Here is a 19,564-nt window from a genome sequence, read left to right as displayed (position 1 = left end):
TTTCTCTCTTCCACCTGTCTCCTGCGGGGAGGCTGGGTGGGGCCTTTAATTGTATATATCTGCCAGGTAAGTATGTATGAAACTTTATTGTAACATAACAATATCATTTTCATACAATCAACTTACCTGTCAGATATATACATAGCTGATTGGCACCCTTCGGTGGAGGGTAAGAGACAGCTACTATAGGAATAGACAGTAAACAAACATATGTTGTAGGTATAAATAAAACCTTGGTTCCTACCTGATAGGTGGTAGACTTGGTGGGTGTTTTTGCCCAGTAGTAGCTGCATCACACCTCAAGAAACTTTAGCGAGATATGTGATCTATGGCCAAGAGTTCTTGTGGGTCTGCCGATGGGGTCTTACCCACTTACTCAGCAGAGCCTAAAAGGACTTTGTCAATGGGTGCTGATCCACTTATATGACAATACACCTTATGAAGGAGCACACAACCAATCCCGACCACCTGATCCTAACCATGTGTTAGAACTAAGGATTGTTACGAGTTATCCCCGAACTCGTCACAACAACCGTAACTCCAAAAACCACTACGCACGCATACATAATTTTCAAAAAAAATTATACTCAACTAATTGATATGACGCGAATTCTCTTATTGAACAGAACATGAGAACGGGGCTCCGCCCGTGGGAGAGCCTGAATCCTCCATTGTTCGAAGAGATTCTCGACCATATCCAAACAGAAGAACATTATAATACCATTTTTAAGGATTGGTGTCGACTCCCGTACCCAGAATCGTATCTGCCGATACGATAGGACCTAGAGAAAGCACTTCTCATACGTCACGCACGTCTTTCAAGTAATGAGATGCAAATACCGAGTTGCATCTCCAATATGGTCGTATCTAATATTTTTTTTTTTAAGCGACATATTCTTATAAAACGAGAGAGACGTCGCAACCGCTCGTACTTCATGAGCTTTTACCCTCAGAAGTTGTAATTGTTCGTCGGACGACCTTGTGAGCGTCCGTAATGACGTTTCTACAAAGAACGCTAGAGCGTTCTTTGACATCAGTCTTGTGGGGTCTTTTACCGCGCACCAAAGACCTTGTCCTAGAGCCTCCCAACTGAAGCTTCCTCTGAAGATACGAACTTCAGAGCTCTAACAGGGCATAGAGACCTCTCTGCTTCTCTGCCTACTAGACTAGACATTCCTTTGATTTCGAATGACCTAGGCCAGGGATTGCGTGGGATTCTCGTTTTTCGCTAAAACAGAGTCTTAAACGAGCAAATCGCCGAGTCTCCTTTGAATCCTACTTTATCCTGCAGAGCTTGTAACTCACTTAATTCTTTTTGCCGTCGCTAACGATAAAAGAAATAGGCATTTCCTAGTTACGTCTCTAAATGAGGCCTGATGTGGAGGCTCAAATCTATCCGAAGACAGATATTTGAGGACTACGTCCAAGTTCCAGTTCGGAGGTACTGGTTCCTTAGACTTTGACGTCTCAAAAGATCTTATGAGATCGTGGAGATCTTTGTTATTTGCCAGATCTAAACCTCTGTTCCTGAATACAGCCGAGAGCATACTCCTGTATCCTTTATTGTGGATACGGCTAGATGCGATTTTACTCTCAGGAATAGCAAGAAATCAGCAATTTCCGCTATAGAGGTAGAGGAGGAGGACAACTTCTTGGCTCTACACCACCTTCTAAAGACTCCCACTTCGACTGGTATACTTTCGAAGTGGAGGTTCTGCGAGCTCTCGCGATCGCGCTTGCCACCTCGCGAGAAAAGCCTCTCGCTCTGACAAGTCTTTCGATAGTCGAAAGGCAGTCAGAGCGAGAGCGAGGGGAGGTTTTGATGGTACCTCTTGAAGTGTGTGGTTGTTTGAGAAGATCCGTCCTTCCTGGTAGGGATCTTGGAAAGAAATCTACTCTCCACTCTACCACCTCCGTGAACCATTCCTGGGCCGGCCAAAACGGGGCTATTAAAGTCATCCTCGTCTCTTTTGACGCCACAAACTTTTTCAATACTAACCCCAGGATTTTGAATGGGGGAAAAGCGTACACGTCCACTCGAGACCAGTTTAGCAGGAAGGCGTCTACCATAATTGCTCTTGGGTCTTCCACGACCGAGCAAAACACTGGAGCCTTTTGAAATGTATGTTGCGAATAGATCCCACGATGAGAGTTCCCCACAGAGACCAGAGATCGCGACATACTTCCTCGTGCAGAGTCCATTCTGTATGAAGGACCTGGTTCCTCCTGCTGAGCCTGTCCGCCCTCACATTCCTTACTCCCTGTACGAACCTTGTCAGCAGGGAGATGTTCCGTGAGACGTCCACGTAATAGGTCCCTCGTGAGTTCGTAAAGGAACGAGGAGTGTGTCCCTCCCTGTTTCCGAATGTAGGCAAGTGCGGTGGTGTTGTCCACGTTTACTTGTACTACTTGTCTCTCACCAGAGGTTCTAGGCTCTTCAAAGCCAGGTGTACGGCGAAGAGCTCTTTGCAATTTATGTGCCAGGACACCTGCGCTGGTTCCCAGGTGCCTGACACTTCCTCCGAGCCTAATGTCGCTCCCCACCCAACCCCGTCTCCGACGCGTCGGAGAACAACACTAGGTCTGGGTTCTGTTGATCTTAGAGAGATCCCTTTGTTCTCTTCCAGAGGCAGCAACCACCACTGTAGGTGTGCCTTACTTCCACTGGAATGGGAAAAACGTCCGACAGTTGTCCGTTTTTCCAGCTCCAAGACTTCTTGAGGAAGAATTGAAGTGGACGGATATGAAGTCTTCCGAGAGGGAGGGAAATTGTTCCAGCGAGGAAAGCGTCCCCAGAAGGCTCAACCATTCCTCGCTGACGTTTGCTGTTTCTCTAAGAAGAGAGAGATTATCCTCAAACCTTTTGCGGTTCTCTCTCTTGCGAAGAAAACTCGAAAACCCCGAGAATCCATCCGAATCCCCAGATAGACTAGGTCTTGTCTGGGGGTCATCTGAGACTTCTCGAGGTTCACAAGCAATCCCAACGCCTTGGTCAAATCCAGAGTTAACTTTAGGTCCTCCAAACACTGTCTCTCCGATCTGGCCCCTGGCCCTGAGAGCCAGTCGTCTAGGTACATCGAGACATTCACTCCTTTGAGATGAGAAATCTCGCCACATTCCTCATCAGGCTTGTGAAGACCTGAGGAGCTGTGGACAGGCCGAAACACAAGGCTCTGAACTGAAAGATCCTTCCCCCCGTCATGAAACGGAGGTACTTCTTCGATGAAGGGTGGATCGGGACGTGAAAGTAGGCGTCTTGGAGATCTAGAGACACCATCCAATCTCCTTGTCGTAACTGACGCTAGGACTGAAGCAGAAGTCTCCATGGAGAACTTCTCCTTCTGAACAAATTTGTTCAGAGCGCTGATGTCTAGTACTGGTCTCCAGCCTCCCGAGGCTTTCGCCACTAGAAAAAGGCGATTGTAAAACCCCGGGGAGTTTTGATCCAGTACTAGTTCTACTGCACTCTTGTCCCACATTTGTTCCACCATCGATCGAAGAGTATTCCCTCAGCACAGGATCCTGTACTTGGCTGATAGTCCCTTGGTACTGACGTTAGGGGCGGAGTATTCAGGAAAGGGATACGATATCCCTTCCTTATGATCTTTAGTGAAGACGCGTCTGCGTCTATCAGTGTCCAGGCTTCCACGAATTCCAGGAGCCTGGCACCTACTGGTGTTTGGAGGAGAAATGTTTCATTTGCCCTTTTTAAAGGGACGAAAGGCGGACCTACCTCTTCTCTCTGGAGCCTTCCTTCTTGCGGGAGGTCTGGAGATCGGACCACCTCGAAAGGGCTCTGCCTAGAAGTGCTAGGTTCTTTCTTGTCCGACACTAAAGCAGGTTTCTTCTTCCTAGCTGACTGCGTCAGAAGATCCTGTGTCGCCTTCTCAGTTAAAGAGTGAGCTACGTCCTTCACTAACTTAGAAGGAAACAAACAGTCCGAAAGAGGAGCATATAGCAGAGCTGCCCTCTGCGCATGCGAGACTGCCTTTGTAAGAAGGCGCCATACACTGTCCTTTTCTTCAAAAGACCTGCTCCAAATAATGCAGAGACTTCCAAAACAGATCCATCCTGTACTGCTTTGTCGATGCACGACAAAATGCATAACAGGGCTTCAGGTTCGATTCCCTGCGAATCGTGAGCTTTCTTGGACATCACCCCAAGGGACCAATCTAAGAAGTTGATACTTCCAATACATGGAAAAGTCCCTTGAGGAGATGATCCAGTTCTGAAATACTCCAAGTAATGCGGGCAGAATTAAGACTAGGACGCCTTGAAGCGTCAACTAACGTCGAAAAAGTCTGCCTCTGTAGTAGAAGGGAGAGCGATACCCATATCCTCTCCCGTCTTGTACCATATGCCTCTTTTCCCAGCTAACCTTGCTGGAGGCATGCAAAATACTGTCCTGGTTAAGTCTTTCTTCGACTTCATCCAGGCGTCTAAGGCGTGTAAAGCCCGCTTCATCGAGATGGTGGGCTTCATCTTCAGAAAAGACGAAGTCTTCTTACGCCCTTCGCACTCGAAAAGAGCGAGCGCGGAGAAGGAGGAGCAGCCGGAGTCAACTCGTCTCGTATTCCTCCAGAAGCATGGTTGTCAACACCTTATAGTTGGACAAGCCCTCTCTTCCAAGATCGTCATCCTCCGAGTGTCGTTCGAACTCGTGATAATCCTGAGTTTTTTGTTTCTGTTCTCTTTTCAGAACTTTCCTCTTCTGGGGAGACAAAACTCTGATCGGAGAGGGGCTAAGGGAATGAAAGTCTTTACCTTTTTCCCGTTCTGATCGACTTGGAAGGCGTCACAACCTGCGGCTTCTCTCGCGCTTTAGAAGACGTCATGTATGACGCTTCCCGCTCTCGAGCGTCATGTATGACGTCTCTTGTTGACGTTTAGATGACGCTTCGCGTCTGGAAGACGCTTCGCTTTCTAAGGGCTTCCTACTCGGCGTCACAATCTTGGACGGAGCGTCACGTCTAAGATCCTCTGATTTGACGCTTCACTTAAAAAGACGTCTTCCGAGCAGGTGCGAGAGGACGAGACTTCTTAATAGGAAGCGTCACGTCCTTCCGACGGGGCGCTAAAACTCCCACAAGAGATGACAGTTGTTCTTGCACCGCCATAATGATCTTCTTGACGCTTCTCCTACGTCTAGCGCCTGACGCCCTTCGTCATCACTCGGGGAAGAAGCATGATGGGGGTACTTCCTCATAAGCGTCAGGTGACGTTGACGCCACCTTCGCCTTCTTAATAGCAGACGGGGCGTCATCCGAGAAGCGCTCCGGGCTAGAATCAATGTCTTGCTTCATATGACGCTTCAGCGGTCTCGATAAGTTCGACTCCTTCCACCCTCGTTTAGGTGAAGAGAGGGAGAGGATGAGAAACACTCGCGAAGGACGCTTTTTCCTGTAGCGCCCTTGAGCTGGCTGCCATGAAGCAAAGCTAGCTGAAGGGACGTCTTGACCGTTGGGGGATTCCCCACGACCTCCTTAAGGCTTTCGACTTTCCTTCTCCTCTGGGCATGTGAGCTTGGAAGAGGTCTAGGCCTGGGAGCGCCGCAGGGACGATCAACGCCCCTCAAACAACACTGATAGGGTCACTTCACTAAAATTTTCACTATCACTAGCCTTACCTTTCGAGTCCGCCATCTTGGACTTCATGTCTCGAATCGTCGCTTTCAGATTGGCGATTTCCGATGCCGAATCCGAAAAAGACACTCTGAGAATGAGATTTATAGGGAGATTCTCCAGAAGTAGGGTTAGAATTATCATTTAAAGGCTCATAGGCCTTGAACAATTCACACCTTTCAGTCTTCTAACTCTATCCCTCTCTAACTTCTTCAAATAAGAAGTCAAAGTCTCCATTCTTCTGCATTCAAACTCTCGCCTTCCTTACAAGTGTTAATAGCAGAACACTGCACCCCCTACATTACGGCATACAGTGTGAGGATCAACCGAAGCTTTCGGTATCCTCACCCTGCAGCCTAATTCACACACATTCTACACTCACATTAGAATCAGACATCCTTAGAAAAATCCAAAAGAGTTATTCCAAAAACAGTCCACAGTAGCGAATGCCAAAACACGATCCAAATACGTCACCAAAAGTCGAAAAAACGTTGATCAAATGTTGAAAAAAGAATCCAAGTCAGGAGGTAATAACAACAATGTTGATACCACCGGCGACAGAGAAAATATGATAGAAAACGGGGATGGTTCCTAGTCCTGACCACCCAGGGCAGGCCGGTAGATCACCTGACCTACCTGTAGGCGAGTGGCGCGAAATTTGAATTTTCTGTCGGGGGGGGGGACGACGGAGGAGTCTTAGCTATGTATATATCTGACAGGTAAGTTGATTGTATGAAAATTAAAATTCATAAAAAAGACCAATATTAAAAAATGTCATAATTTGCTCTGCCTGAGCACTTCAACCTAAAAAAATATCGCCAAGAGACTATTTGCCAGCAAACAAGCTCTACGTTTGTTTCAAAATGAGGGCACTCACCAAAATATGCACCACAGTCAAATCCACATGACAGGTGGAACAGCGAGGAACCTGCCTATCCGCTCCACTCATCATTAGATACCCGTGAGTATATTTAGTGTGGTCGGCCAATACGTAATCTAGTTAAAAACTATCTCAGACCTTCTATCCATCCGGCTATGAGGCCAAGGGATGAACAGAAGGCCTAATCGACTTTAATTTAAGATTATTATCTAAAGTAGACCAGTGGGGCCTGCCACTGTCTCTACAATAAATCGAATGGTACTTTTAAAATCTGAAACAGGGACGCCCATGTTGGAAATGTGCCTAAGCCTAGTTGCAGCCTTAGCAGCAGCGTCGGCTCGCTCATTCCCAACAATTCCAACATGGGACGGAGCAACAAACCTAACAGAAAATCCTCTTCTATTAATTAAAAGATAAAACCAATCTTGTACTTCTTGCCACTAAAGGGTGGCAAGAGACTAGGCTTTTTAAGAGAAGATAAACACTCAAAGAGTCGGTAAAATGGTAAAAACCTTGTTAGTACAAGAACTATAAAAAACATATTTAAGAGCAGTCAAAAACTGCCAGCAGTTCAGCTGTAAAAACAGAGGAATTAGATGGAAGCATCTTTTTAATTATATTATCACTAGTCACTACAGAGCAACCAACACCATCAGAACCCTTCGAGCCATCAGTATATATATGATGAGAATCACCATGTTCAGAAGCATGATCCAAGAAACTTGCCCTCAACTGATCACAGAACTGTTGCTCCTGCTTTCCCTAATTGGGCAGATTTCTATGAGTGGCCTATTCCACGGAGGAAACTTTGAGGGCGAAATTTCAGCTACTGCAGGGGGTAGTAATCCCACCTCCCTGGCAGAGCTGGCTAGTCGAACTTCAAGCGGCTTTGGCAGTCTAGGTCTATTTGTGCTCTATCAGATGGTTCTCTAACGTACTTATAGTTGGGGTTCAGCTTTGACGTAAGTACTCTTGATATGACTCTCAAGCCCAATTCCTCCCTACGGATACATAATGGGGGGAAAACCTGACTCAACGTATAGGCTTTCTACTGGTGAAGTTCTATAGGCTCCCATACAAATACGTAAAGCCATTATTATGGACAACATCTAATTTCTGCAGTGTTTGTCTTGCACGCACAACCATAAACTTGGCAACCATAATCAATTTTGCTTAGCATAAAACCTGATACATCCTCAAGAGGGTGATTCGCTCTGCCCCCCAATTAAAATTAGACACGACTTTAAGAATATTAAGAACGACGAAGCTTCACGTTACATACAACTTCATTAACATGTTGAGTAAAAGTTAATTTTTTATCAAATGTAACACCTAGATACTTAATGCTATCTTCATAAGGTAAAATCGAATCATAAAAACAGTGTAGGGATCTCTTCCATTCTTCTTAATCGACAAAATCTTATAGCTTTGGTTTTTTCTGCTGAAAATTTGAACCCATTTAGTACTGGCCCATGATGTTGAAGCATTAATAGCAGTCTGAATCATTTGACAAGCTTCGACAGCTGTAGACTTACTACAGATTATTGCATAATCATCAGCAAAGGCCAGACCATGCACCCCGACAGGAACTGTTCTAGTAGGCCGTTGACAGCTACATTAAAGAGTGTTGGACTAAGGACGCTTCCCTGAGGTAACCCTTCTTCTTGAGGGAAAGCAGAAGAAATGTAAGAGCCCACTCTTACTTTCAGGTAACGTTTCTGACCAAAAAATCTTTCAGACAATAGAATAAATTACCCACAACACCCCACTCTACAAGTTGCAAAAGGATACCCCCTACGCCAGGTCGTGTCGTAGGCTTTTTTCTAGGTCAAGAACACTGCAACAGTCTGGTTTTGCACAGCAAAAGCATTCTGTATCTCCCGAGTAAGGAACATCAAAGGGTCAGAAGTACTTCTATTTTTCCTAAAGCCAAACTGCCGATTAGATAAAAGATTCTTTGAATCCAAATACCACACAAGTCGAGCATTGACCATCCTCTCATAAATCTTGCTAACACAACTGGTTAGAGCAATTGGCCTATAGTTCTTAGGAAGGAAGGAATCTTTAAAAGGTTTAAAACAGGTACAATAATCGATATCTTCCAAGACTCTGGTGAAGTTCCTGAAGCCAAAAACTGTAAAATGTCTAAAAGAAATTGTTGTACTTCTTTAGGCAAATTAAAAATCATTGAGTACAGTATATCATCTTCCCCAGGAGATGTTGGGGAAGATAACGAGATTGCATGATCTAATTCTTTCATGGTGAAAGGGAGATTATAAGACTCTGAATTTAAACTTACAGCAGGAACAACCGTGGTACCATCCCTAATATTCCTGAAAGCAGGAGAGTAATGTAGGGCACTATATATTGGAGAAATGCCTACCAAAGGTTTCTTGCAACTTCTCCAGAATCAGATATGAAGAAGCCATCAATTTTCAAGCAAAAATAGGCAAGGGAGATGGAGAAAATTTCCCTTGCAGCTTTCGGATTCTGTTCCAGACAAACGACATAGGGGAATCATATTTTAATTCACTTATATATCTGATAAACGATTCCCTCTTTGCCTGCTTAAATATTTTCTTTTGCTTAGCAAGAGCTCTTTTATAGATAATTTGATTTACCAAGCAAGGATATCTACGATATCTCTTGTAGCAAGTTCTAGTTATCTTTCGGCTCAAGGCGCATGCATCACACCACCAAGGTACTAGAGGACGACGAGGCTTACCAGAAGTTCGAGGAATAGACAGCATGGCACCGCACAGCAATATACTGATTAAATACTCGTAAGCGGATGTTGGGCTCTGAAAATCTTTTATATCTTGATCAACTTCAGTAGATTTTTTGAATAATCCCCAGTCAGCCTCCCCTACCTTCCATTTTGGTAAACATGGAGATGGAATATTTTTCATAAACTTTAAGTGAATGGGCCAATGATCACTGCCATGATCATTCTGGTCTACTACCCACTGGTAATCTAACCTCAAGGACGAAGAGCAGATAGTGAGGTCATGGCTGAGTCAGTATTATGAAAAACATCATGTCTTGTAGGGGAACCATCATTCATCAAAATGATGTCATTTAAGTCGAGCAGCTGTTCTATTATTAAACCCCACCGGTCGCAGTTTGGCTCTCCCCAGAGGGTGTGCTTGGCATTAAAATCCCCCATCAAAATGAAGGGTTTAGGAAGCTGGTCTATCAAATGTCTGAAGATCGTTTAATTCTAGCTGACGAGGATTACCCTGTGCATCCTGTAATCTACTTTCTAATGATGGATCTAGGTATAAAGAACAAATAGTGATCCATTTATGATTGAAAACTTGAACTGCACAAGCCTGCAACACAGTGTTCAATTGAACAACCCTATGATTAACAGACTTGCAGACTATGATGCCTGTGCCTCCCTGAGCACGTACACCTATCAGGGGTGGAGACCTATGGAATGAATAATTAAAACCCAAGTTGGGAGTGTGCTCTCCCAACTTTGTCTCCTGAAGACACATTGCAGATAGATCATGATCCCTAAACAGAACCCGAACTTGCTCTCTATTTGGTATAAAGCCACGGATGTTCCACTGCATGAGAGCCATTATTTAGAGGAAAGGCATCTTAAAATTCCCTACTAATTTAGGAATCTGTGTCCTGGTGAAGAGAGATCTTTTCAGTTTACCTGTACTATTTGACCTAGATCTAGGTGTTACAGATCTTTTAGAAGATGGGCTTTCACTTGCCCTTTCAGTTTTACTTTTGTTTTTTCTATGATTGCTGGAGTGACCGTGAATGAGGCGAAGAGGGAGAAAGGGCCCTCTTCTGACGAATGAAAGAGGGCCTCTATCTCCTCACCGTCATCTCCACGGTGCACTGTAATGTCAAGATCAGGTGAGGGCTCAATGTCAGGCAATGTCCCTGACAGAGAGAAGTCGTCAACATATTGAGACCTGGCTTGAACCCTTGAACCAACAGGGTCCCCTGGCTTGACCAGTCTCTCTGCAACATGGGAAAAACCCCAACAGGGGGCCCAGATGAGAAAGCCCCACCAGGGGGGGCATGGGAAGCCCCACCAGGGGGGGCTCGGGAGGCCCCACCAGGGGGGGCACGGGAGGCCCCAACAGGGGGGGCACGGGTACCCCACTAGAGTGTGGAAAGCCCCACCAGCAGGGCACCGGGGAGCCCCACCAGAAGGGCACCAGAAGCAGCAGTATTCAATTGATGTGCCTTCAAGGCATCCGAATAGGTTTTTCCTGCCAACAGCTTTTTGGCCTGTCCCACACTGATGTGTTCGTCAAGAGATTTTAGTAATGCATCTTGTTCTTTCTTGAATGCACTACATTTCTTATCACGGGCTCGATGTTCACCCTTACAGTTTACGCAAACTACTGGTCCAGAACATTCCTCGTGCTCAGGCTGGCCACATGATTCACAGAGTTTATTTCTGGTGCAAATGTTAGAGGAGTGTCCAAAACCAAAACATTTAAAGCACTGGAGCACTCTCGGTCTATAAGGACGAACTTTCATCATTTCACTATCAAGAATAATTTCAGATGGCAGAGATGAACTTGTAAATGTTAAAATAAGCATCGATGAGCGGGGCACTTTAAAAACCTTCCAAACCACATCCGGACACATTTCCAAAATTTCCTCCTCATCCATTTCATGTAGATCTTCATTAAATATAACACCCTTCGCATAACTAAAAATTATAGTGAGGTTTTACCTGTTTTATCATACCCTCAGGATCAAGCTTCAAATTTAGAAGCATTATCGATTGAATATCTGTCTTCACATGAACTAAGAAACTATTACGCCCAAAGCGAGTTAATTCAGGACTCCCAACATTGCCGATCTTCTGGCTTACCAACCTCTTCACTTTGAAGAGGTTGCCTCTCTCACCATGAAGTTGTGATAATTAACCACTTAGCTGGGTCTGGTGATCTGGAGGTTTTACTAATTTTACTATTATCTTTAATTTCACTTGGTGGTCTATAAATCTCAAGATGCCTAGGGACCTCTTTTGCCTCTGCGAGTCCAACACTCAATGAATCTGATCTGAACTCTCTGTAGGCTCTGTGAGCTTCAGATTCGTTATTGAAAAATACCCAAAATTCAAAAAAACCCATAATTTTGCCTAGTCTATTCCTTACTTCTTTTACTTTACCAAAATTTGCAAAATTCATTAAATACAGTTTCATAATTCCAGTCTAAAGGGACTGGTTTCACATATAAAATGTTTGTAACAAGGAGGTCCTTTGAAAAAGGCTCCAAAGTCACAATGAGGAATTAACAGAATTTTCCTTGTCCTTATCCTTGCCTAAGTCGTCAACAGAAGGTTTTAATGTCTCCATAAGACGTAGAATTTACGATTCGTCCAGGTAGCCCCCCACCCACCATGGGAGCCACATTTAGAGGACAGTGTTATCCCATACAGGGCTGCCCTAGGGGTACCCAGATATACACCCACCCTCAGTGCTTAAGGCGTCATGCATGGTCCGTCGAGGATCAGACCCAGCACTAAGAGCAGGGTTTGACATCTAAACTTTCCCCTCGCTCGACCACCGTTAGGTACTCGAGTTCTACGGGTGAGGGGGCAAATGCCAACCATCCTCACCCTCCATCAAATCCAATGAACAAGTCCAAATCATGTCCAAAACCAATCCAAGTCATCAACATAAAATCCGTGCCTTATAGAAGGAGGAAGCAGAAGGAAGAAAAGTTTTAGTAAAAGGAAAAGGGCTGACTCATTTAGTTGGATCAACAGCTGGGCACCAAGGCCCAGCAAGAAAGTAGTTCCCACCAGGCATCAGGGCCCAGCTGCTGAACCCTAAGCCATCCTCGGATAATCCTTTATATCATCGTAATACAAACTTTACGTTATTTATCTTATATCGACGTGAAACCAACAGTAAAATGTGTTCTTTCAAGCACAGTAGTTTTGATTAAAATGATTTTATCCCAATTTTATCTACAGTTGTGTTTGATGGCAGACGTTTACTGCAGTTTTATCCTTGTTGCCGATGTACGATAATAGTCATTAGCAGCTTGAACAGTTTTCTCAGCTTCAGTTATAACTAGGTTTAAATTTAACAGTATATTTCCCGATTGATCTTTAATCTATATTGATCTCTGATCTATAGCAAATAAAGTTATTACATTAAGATATCTTAGTTCTATTCTATACATAACGCCACTTATAACAAATACGGTAATGTTGTACTGTAGTACGATGATTGAAATACAAGCCAAACAGATGTTATCCAGTTCGGTTGTACTTAAAAAAAAAAAAAAAAAAAAAAAAAAAAAAAAAAAAAGTCTTTCTCGTTCGGTTGTTCATGGCTGTACACGTTCACGCAACGAGTATAACGTTAAAACCATACTTTCATCATTCTCTTTTGCTGTTATTGAACTTATGTAACTAGAAGATGGATAAAGTTAGGCCATTGTAATTTGATCTCTCATAAAATCGGACTATCGTAAGACTAATGATCGAACCTGAACACTACAGCTACCTGTACACTGTATAAACTTTATTATATCTTTACATACTCTAGACACCCACATGTACTGTACAGTAAATTCTATAGTACTATACTGCATAAATATAATTTTACTTACTGTGGGATTACGGCGCCTTTGACTAGGCTAGAGTTTCGAAAGAAGGTGTGCGGCGGCCGTAGGCTTTAAAATCGCTTGGCGTCGGTGGCCAGGAACGGAACCCCTGCCGCTAACCGAGGGCCGCCTGTACTATACCGTATATGTAGTATAGAGTTATACTGTAGGCTAGGCTACTGAATAATTATACTATATGCAGGTGGTCTCCGGTTGTCGGCAGGGGCTCCGTTCCTGGCCAGGCGCCATGGCGCCCCCAATAACCACTATGGCGCACCATAGCAGACGGGTGGCTTATAGCGCTGATAACCGAATGTGGAGCCTTATATAAGAAACCTTATTTTTTAATAAATATTTTTAAAAACTGCCATAAAACTAAAGCGCCCTAGAGCAAACCAGCCAATAACCAGGGACCACCTGTACCATAGTATCTGCTAGGCTAACTCTTGTTAGTATTATTCAATTTCTCTTTGTACTGAATTATCATAAGTCAATCTGCATTGAATCTAGAGAATTAGCTGATAATAAGTGCTACACTGTATATGTACAGAGTATACTTGTAGTGTTTCCTAGGTATATATGTAAAGATGGTGCTGATTACCCTAGTGTTGGCTAGGTTATTTGAGATATGGTTTTTTTGGTATGTAATCCAATTGTAAGTAGGGGAATACCTGCACTGGAGGCCTGGAGGAGGGGGGACTGCCAGGGGGACCAGGGGAGGTTGATGAGCAGCCAAGAAATGCAACAACAGGCCATCTAAGGAGGGAGAACCCTGTAGGCCTAGGGATGCCCAAACAGCCACCATCTTCTTCGACTCCATATCTGAAAGAAAGGAAGCAGATGGCGTAGCCTCCTCCCTCCTGGGAAGATTATCTCCCACGAAAGAGGGGGCCACATATCCACAAAATCATCCTGTGCTACTTCCAATACTTCAAAAGATGAATCAATGGAAGAAAAGGAGGGAGACAGGGTGTCAAAAGAAGCAGAGGGAAATTTTCTGGAAGAAAGGGATGCCAAACTGTCCACTTGAGGAGGCAAGAAAACTTCCAAAGCAGGACAAGTAGATACCCTACGGTACTCCCTCTTCTTGTAGAAAGTCTTCCACTGTGACACAGACCAGGAACAACACTCCAGGCAAGTGTTAGTGACAGTACAAAAATTAGAATGGCACCTACTGTAAGTGGTATGAAGGGTCACTAATGGAAGACATAAAAAACCTCAAGCATGATAATACTTGAATGCCCGGATACATGCATTGACAGGGCCTAGAACTCCTAGTGGATTCCATGATGAACAATCAGACACACACAGATGCAACAGATTCCTTGCCTTACAATCTTTGATTGTTATAACTGGTTTCCAGCTGGCAATAAAAGATTATCCTACTGTTAAGACCAAAGGTTTGTTCTGCGTATGAACAAAATAAAGGTTAAAATGAAAAGGCATCCTACACGCAAAAGAAAGCATAACCATTTGTTTAGGACTTATGATATTTTATATAAAGAATAGCAAGAACATACCCTGACAAATATAAAACCACCTCTTTGGTATAGCATACAGTTGTAAGGTGACTGTTAAAATATTGGCAAATCACATATTCTCGAGTAGAAATAACTAAAAAAAAAATGGATGCCCTTTTAAATGAAAAGTTCCTTCAGCTTTGAAAAATAAGGTGAAAAGATTAAAGATGAAATTGTTATCAGGATGCGCAGAAGCCAAGATTACTGATAGGGCAAACAGCATCGTCACTGACAAAGGATTTGCCAAAGGGAAAAAAGGACAGTACTATAGTTGTATCCAGCCAGTAACTTTATTTTCATTCAGCTCCACCATCTGATGCTTTTGGTTAATATTTAAGGATTACATGAGATCTAAGCAAAATATGCGCTCCAATCTTGCATTACCTTCGCTGAAGATGACAGGCCGAGATCGTTGTCGTTCCACCATGAGAGCCGATTGGAAAAATTCCTTTGCCGAGTCTGGTTGTTTGAACCGGGGACCCCGTAAACCGGGTCTGGTTCGGCAAACCAGTCACTCTGCTCATCATCCGCCTCTCTTCCTTCATCGCAGGTGTATATTCCAGCCTCGCTCTCACTACTGTCATTGCTGTGATCCCTGTAATGAAGAAAATACAGAAAATAATGCCTTCTGAATTTTGGATAACCACATCTACTGGGTTTCTCTCTTTCTCTATACTGTATAGGCAGTCCCTCCCTGGTTATCGGCGGTCTCGTTTAATGGCGCTAACTAGCAACTGCCCGTGTACTATGAGGTGTCCATACAAGTAATCCAAGAGCTGGCTTAAGGTCACCTTGGTCTGACAACCAATGCTGTCAATAAGGATACAAACAGATCTCAATGTAAAATCACCACCATTGACTAAAACATTTAATAGGTACATGAAAGCAAAAGAATAAGCTAACACAGACAGACACATAAATATAATACAGCTATTAGAAAAAAAATAAAAATTTTCCTAACTATACAAACCCTTGGTCCTTTACATTAGGGTTTACTTTTGACAAAGAAAATGGCCGTTAAACTCTTGAACAAGGTGGTTAGGCAGTCACTACCATCCAGTAGGCGGGAATACCTGCCTGACCAGATGTAAGCATTCCAGTTTGCCTTTTGGCCCAGGTTTCAGATTGAGGGGTGGCATAAGGTGGGCCTAATGTATAAAGGACCTCAGGTTTGTTTATAGTTAAATAAAACACAATTTGCTTTTAAAAATTGTCATTTGTTCCTACACAACACACAAACCCTCAGTCCTTCACATTAGAAAGACTCACTGTGTGAGTCTCTTTGAACTGACTGGAGTTCTTCACACCTAGGCTGGTACTCCAGGTCAAAAGAGCTAGGAGGAATACCCTGCCCCTGACATATTGATCTATAGTGTGTATCTGATTGTGTGTCAGAGAGAGAGAGAGAGAGAGAGAGAGAGAGAGAGAGAGAGAGAGAGAGAGAGAGAGAGAGAGAGAGAGAGAGAGAGAGAGAGATCAGCATGTATGATTGTTTAAGTGTAAAGTTTACACTTGGATCTTAAGTGCAAAAAGGAGATTAATTATGCCACAACACATCAACTTACTGCTGGCAAACAGAATTCAAAATAAACATGAGGATTTTGCAAACAAATAAGTACTAATAAGTAAGGAATCCAAGAAAAGGAAAGGTGTTAAATAACTTTTCAGAGGGAAGTTGTTTAAACAAACAATCAAATGCACACAGAAGCTGATCACAGCACCAGTGTGTTGATTATGGAGCCAAGTTACTTTTACAGTGCTGAAAAATCATAAAAAGCAAGTGTCACACGATAGGTATTTTATTATAACAAAAAGAAGTCATTTGGGCAAATCGAGTGTCCAAATCAAATTGAAAGTAAGTGAAAGGAACAGGCAAACAATCATCCCAGCCCAGCTGGTAAGCCAGTGGGAAGCAAACCCCACCCCCCCAACCCAATGACCAACCACCAACTCTCCCCTTCCCTCTCCTCGTATCCTCTCACTCAGTGCACCAAACACTGGCTGAAGTAAGATTATTTTTTACTTTTTATTACTATTGCATTTGATAGTTTTCATGTTTTATGGTTATGTTAAATTTAGTGTGAAATGCCATACATTAAGTAATTTTTATATGTAAATTGATACTGCTTTTGCTGTATCTTCTTATTCTCTCCTCAACAATATCACAACACCTGATAACTTAAAAACCATTTATTCATTATTCCTCTACAATATAGACACTCCCTTCCTCTATCTCCAGCTAGCTGTGCATCATCGCAATGATGTATGATTTTGTTCATTGTCTATGATAAATTTTATTGTGAAGAGCTTTATTCTTCTATTTATTTTGTTAAATATGGTTATCACTAAACTATACTGTCTCACTCTGCACACCGAACACTGGCTAAATTATTTTAAGACTTATTTTATTGTTACTTATTGCATTTGATTGTTTTTATATTTCATTATTATGTTAAATTTATTGCAAAATTCCCTATAATTTTTTACATGAATTGTTACTGCTTTTATATACATACAGTAATATTTTAACTCTCTTCTCCTCTCCTCGACAATATCAACACTCCCTCAAATCATCTGTGCGTGACGTCACCGCGGTGACAGTATAATTTGTACATCTTTCGTGTTAAATTTTTTATTTAAATGATTTATTCTTTATTTAACTTGTTGAATGTGGTTATCATTAAACTATATACACATTGCAAAGGAATAAACATGTTAACCCAGTTTTTCTTTGGGACACTGTAGGCTGTCAAATACAAGTACAGTAGAGCCCTGGACCTCGATGTTAATTCGTTCCAGAAGAAGCGACGAGATGCGATTTTGTCAAATCCCATAAGAAATAACTGAAAATGGATTAATCCCTTCTTAACCACCAGTTATTACCCTAACTTTGCTTTTTTATACAAAACATTACCCATAAATACACATAAATTACAATTAAATAAGTTCAGTGTTAAATAACATACCATTCAACACATTTTTTTCATTTTTAAACATACAGGCAGTCCCCAGGTTTCGACAGGTTCGGCTTGCGATGTTCCGAGGTTAAGGTGCTTTTCAATTATATTCATCAGACATTATTTCCAGGGTTACAACGCCTACAACACTGATCTGGCAGATGAAATATGGCACCAAATATGGAAAACAATTAATATTTGAAGGGTTTTTTTTGATGAAAAATGCAATAAGAATGCAGTTTACATAGTTTTCAATGCACCCAATGCATTAAAAGTAAGGTTTTCTTAGTATTTTTGTGATGTTCCGGTTTACGATGATTTTCGGCTTACGATGCGTCTCAAGAAAGCAACTCCCGTCGTAACCCGGGGACTGCTTGTATACAGTAGTAGTAAAATAAGTGCCCTACGTACACCCAATTCAGTCATAATATGATGGTTGAGCGCCATAGGCTAGGCTAGGTACGTATTATGTACTATAAGGGGTAGGCATAATTATTGTTGATAATAATAAAACATTGAAAATAAAGTCTAATTCTTACAGGAAATTAATAAAATATTAAAAATATGCCAATTATGTCTGTTATCATGAACTTCAGAGAAATTCCCTAGGTTACGTCGGTAGCTAGTGGTCGTGAGCAGCCATGAACAAGCGTAAGCAAACCATCATACAGAGTCTACTGGAATACTGTATACAAAATAACTTTAAAATATCTTTCAGTACCTGATATGATATTAAATTTTTTCTCATAAAATATCCTTGTAAAATAGAGGCACTTTTCATAGGCGCTTTGTGTTTTATAATGTGACATCATTATCAGCGGAGTAATACCCACTGGAAGTAGTAGATCCTCATAAATGTATTCCTTTAAATTGGAAAGAATCCCGATATTAGGGATAACTGGGGAGCTATCGATATCGCAAAACCCTTTAAGTAATTTGATTATAAAATACTACCATGAAAATAGTGCCCTTTAGTAAACAAGGCTGAAGTCCAGTACAACTGGACTACGAATTATGAGCATCATAACTTTCGTAAGTCAAGCACGTCTGGGAATTATGAATAATGAGCAGACTGCAAAATGTTTTGGCAGGCAAAAGCACTGTCTGAAACTGACAAAAAACACATGTAGACTTTTTTTTAATATACTACGTTTATAAATAAAGTAGCTGCAATTATTAAAGCCAGCTTTCTTTCATAAATTAGTTCCATTCGGCATCTAAAGACAGTGATCATGTTGGTGAAATGAAATCTGCTGATATTTTAAGAATGTAAACAAAACCAGAATGCAAATGGCAGATCACTCTGTTTGTATTATAATTCGATAATATGGTAATAATACATGTAATATGATTAGATACAATAAAACAAGGGTTTTATTAAAATGAACATTATTCTCAATACACAAATATTATTGACTTTTGCTAATGGATATGTGTCAGTGTTACAACCTAACCCAGGCAACTCTCTCTCTCTCTCTCTCTCTCTCTCCTCTCTCTCTCTCTCTCTCTCTCTCTCTCATTCCCGGTTTTCTAAATTATGGATGAAGCGATTGTAAACTTTTTTTTCATTTCGTGTTTTTTTTTTCTTTTCCCCCAGTTTTTCATGTTCTGGACCTTTCTGGTGATCCAGCTAATACTTAACATGGACATATGATATTTTTTAAGACTTCCACCTTCCTTCTAGACTAAGAGGAATCATTAAAATAATTACATTAAGGGTAAAAATGCTTCTTTAATTGATAATTAGAACCTGAGATATACGAAGTATTATTAAGGATTCACTTACAGTCTCAAATTATAATGGTATTTTTGCTAGCTATTTGAGTATGATGATATTTGCTGTCCTTTATTGCTGAATTTTGATGAAAAACTATTTACTTTTGAGATTAAAATGTGAAACAATGAAACAGCCCTATGAAATTAAATGAAGAAAATGCTCTTGAAATGACCGCACAAAGGGATAAATTTTATAGATATAATGTGACC

The 19,564-nt window shown here is 42.0% G+C and overlaps 1 protein-coding gene across 9 annotated transcripts in view; it reads right to left on the bottom strand.

The window, feature by feature from the left end:
• The window catches only part of LOC135224503 (G patch domain-containing protein 2-like), a 192,289-nt gene that overhangs the window by 51,908 nt on the left and 120,817 nt on the right, over positions 1-19,564 (bottom strand). For all 9 annotated transcript variants that reach the window (XM_064263525.1, XM_064263531.1, XM_064263522.1 and 6 more), the window contains one exon: positions 15,006-15,216. In XM_064263525.1, coding sequence (XP_064119595.1) covers positions 15,006-15,216 — 211 coding nt within the window. The remainder of the gene's footprint in view (positions 1-15,005; positions 15,217-19,564) is intronic.

The sequence above is a fragment of the Macrobrachium nipponense genome, chromosome 12, assembly GCF_015104395.2.
Source record: "Macrobrachium nipponense isolate FS-2020 chromosome 12, ASM1510439v2, whole genome shotgun sequence".
Classification (NCBI taxonomy): domain Eukaryota; kingdom Metazoa; phylum Arthropoda; class Malacostraca; order Decapoda; family Palaemonidae; genus Macrobrachium; species Macrobrachium nipponense.
This window is presented reverse-complemented; position numbering and strand designations above follow the sequence as displayed.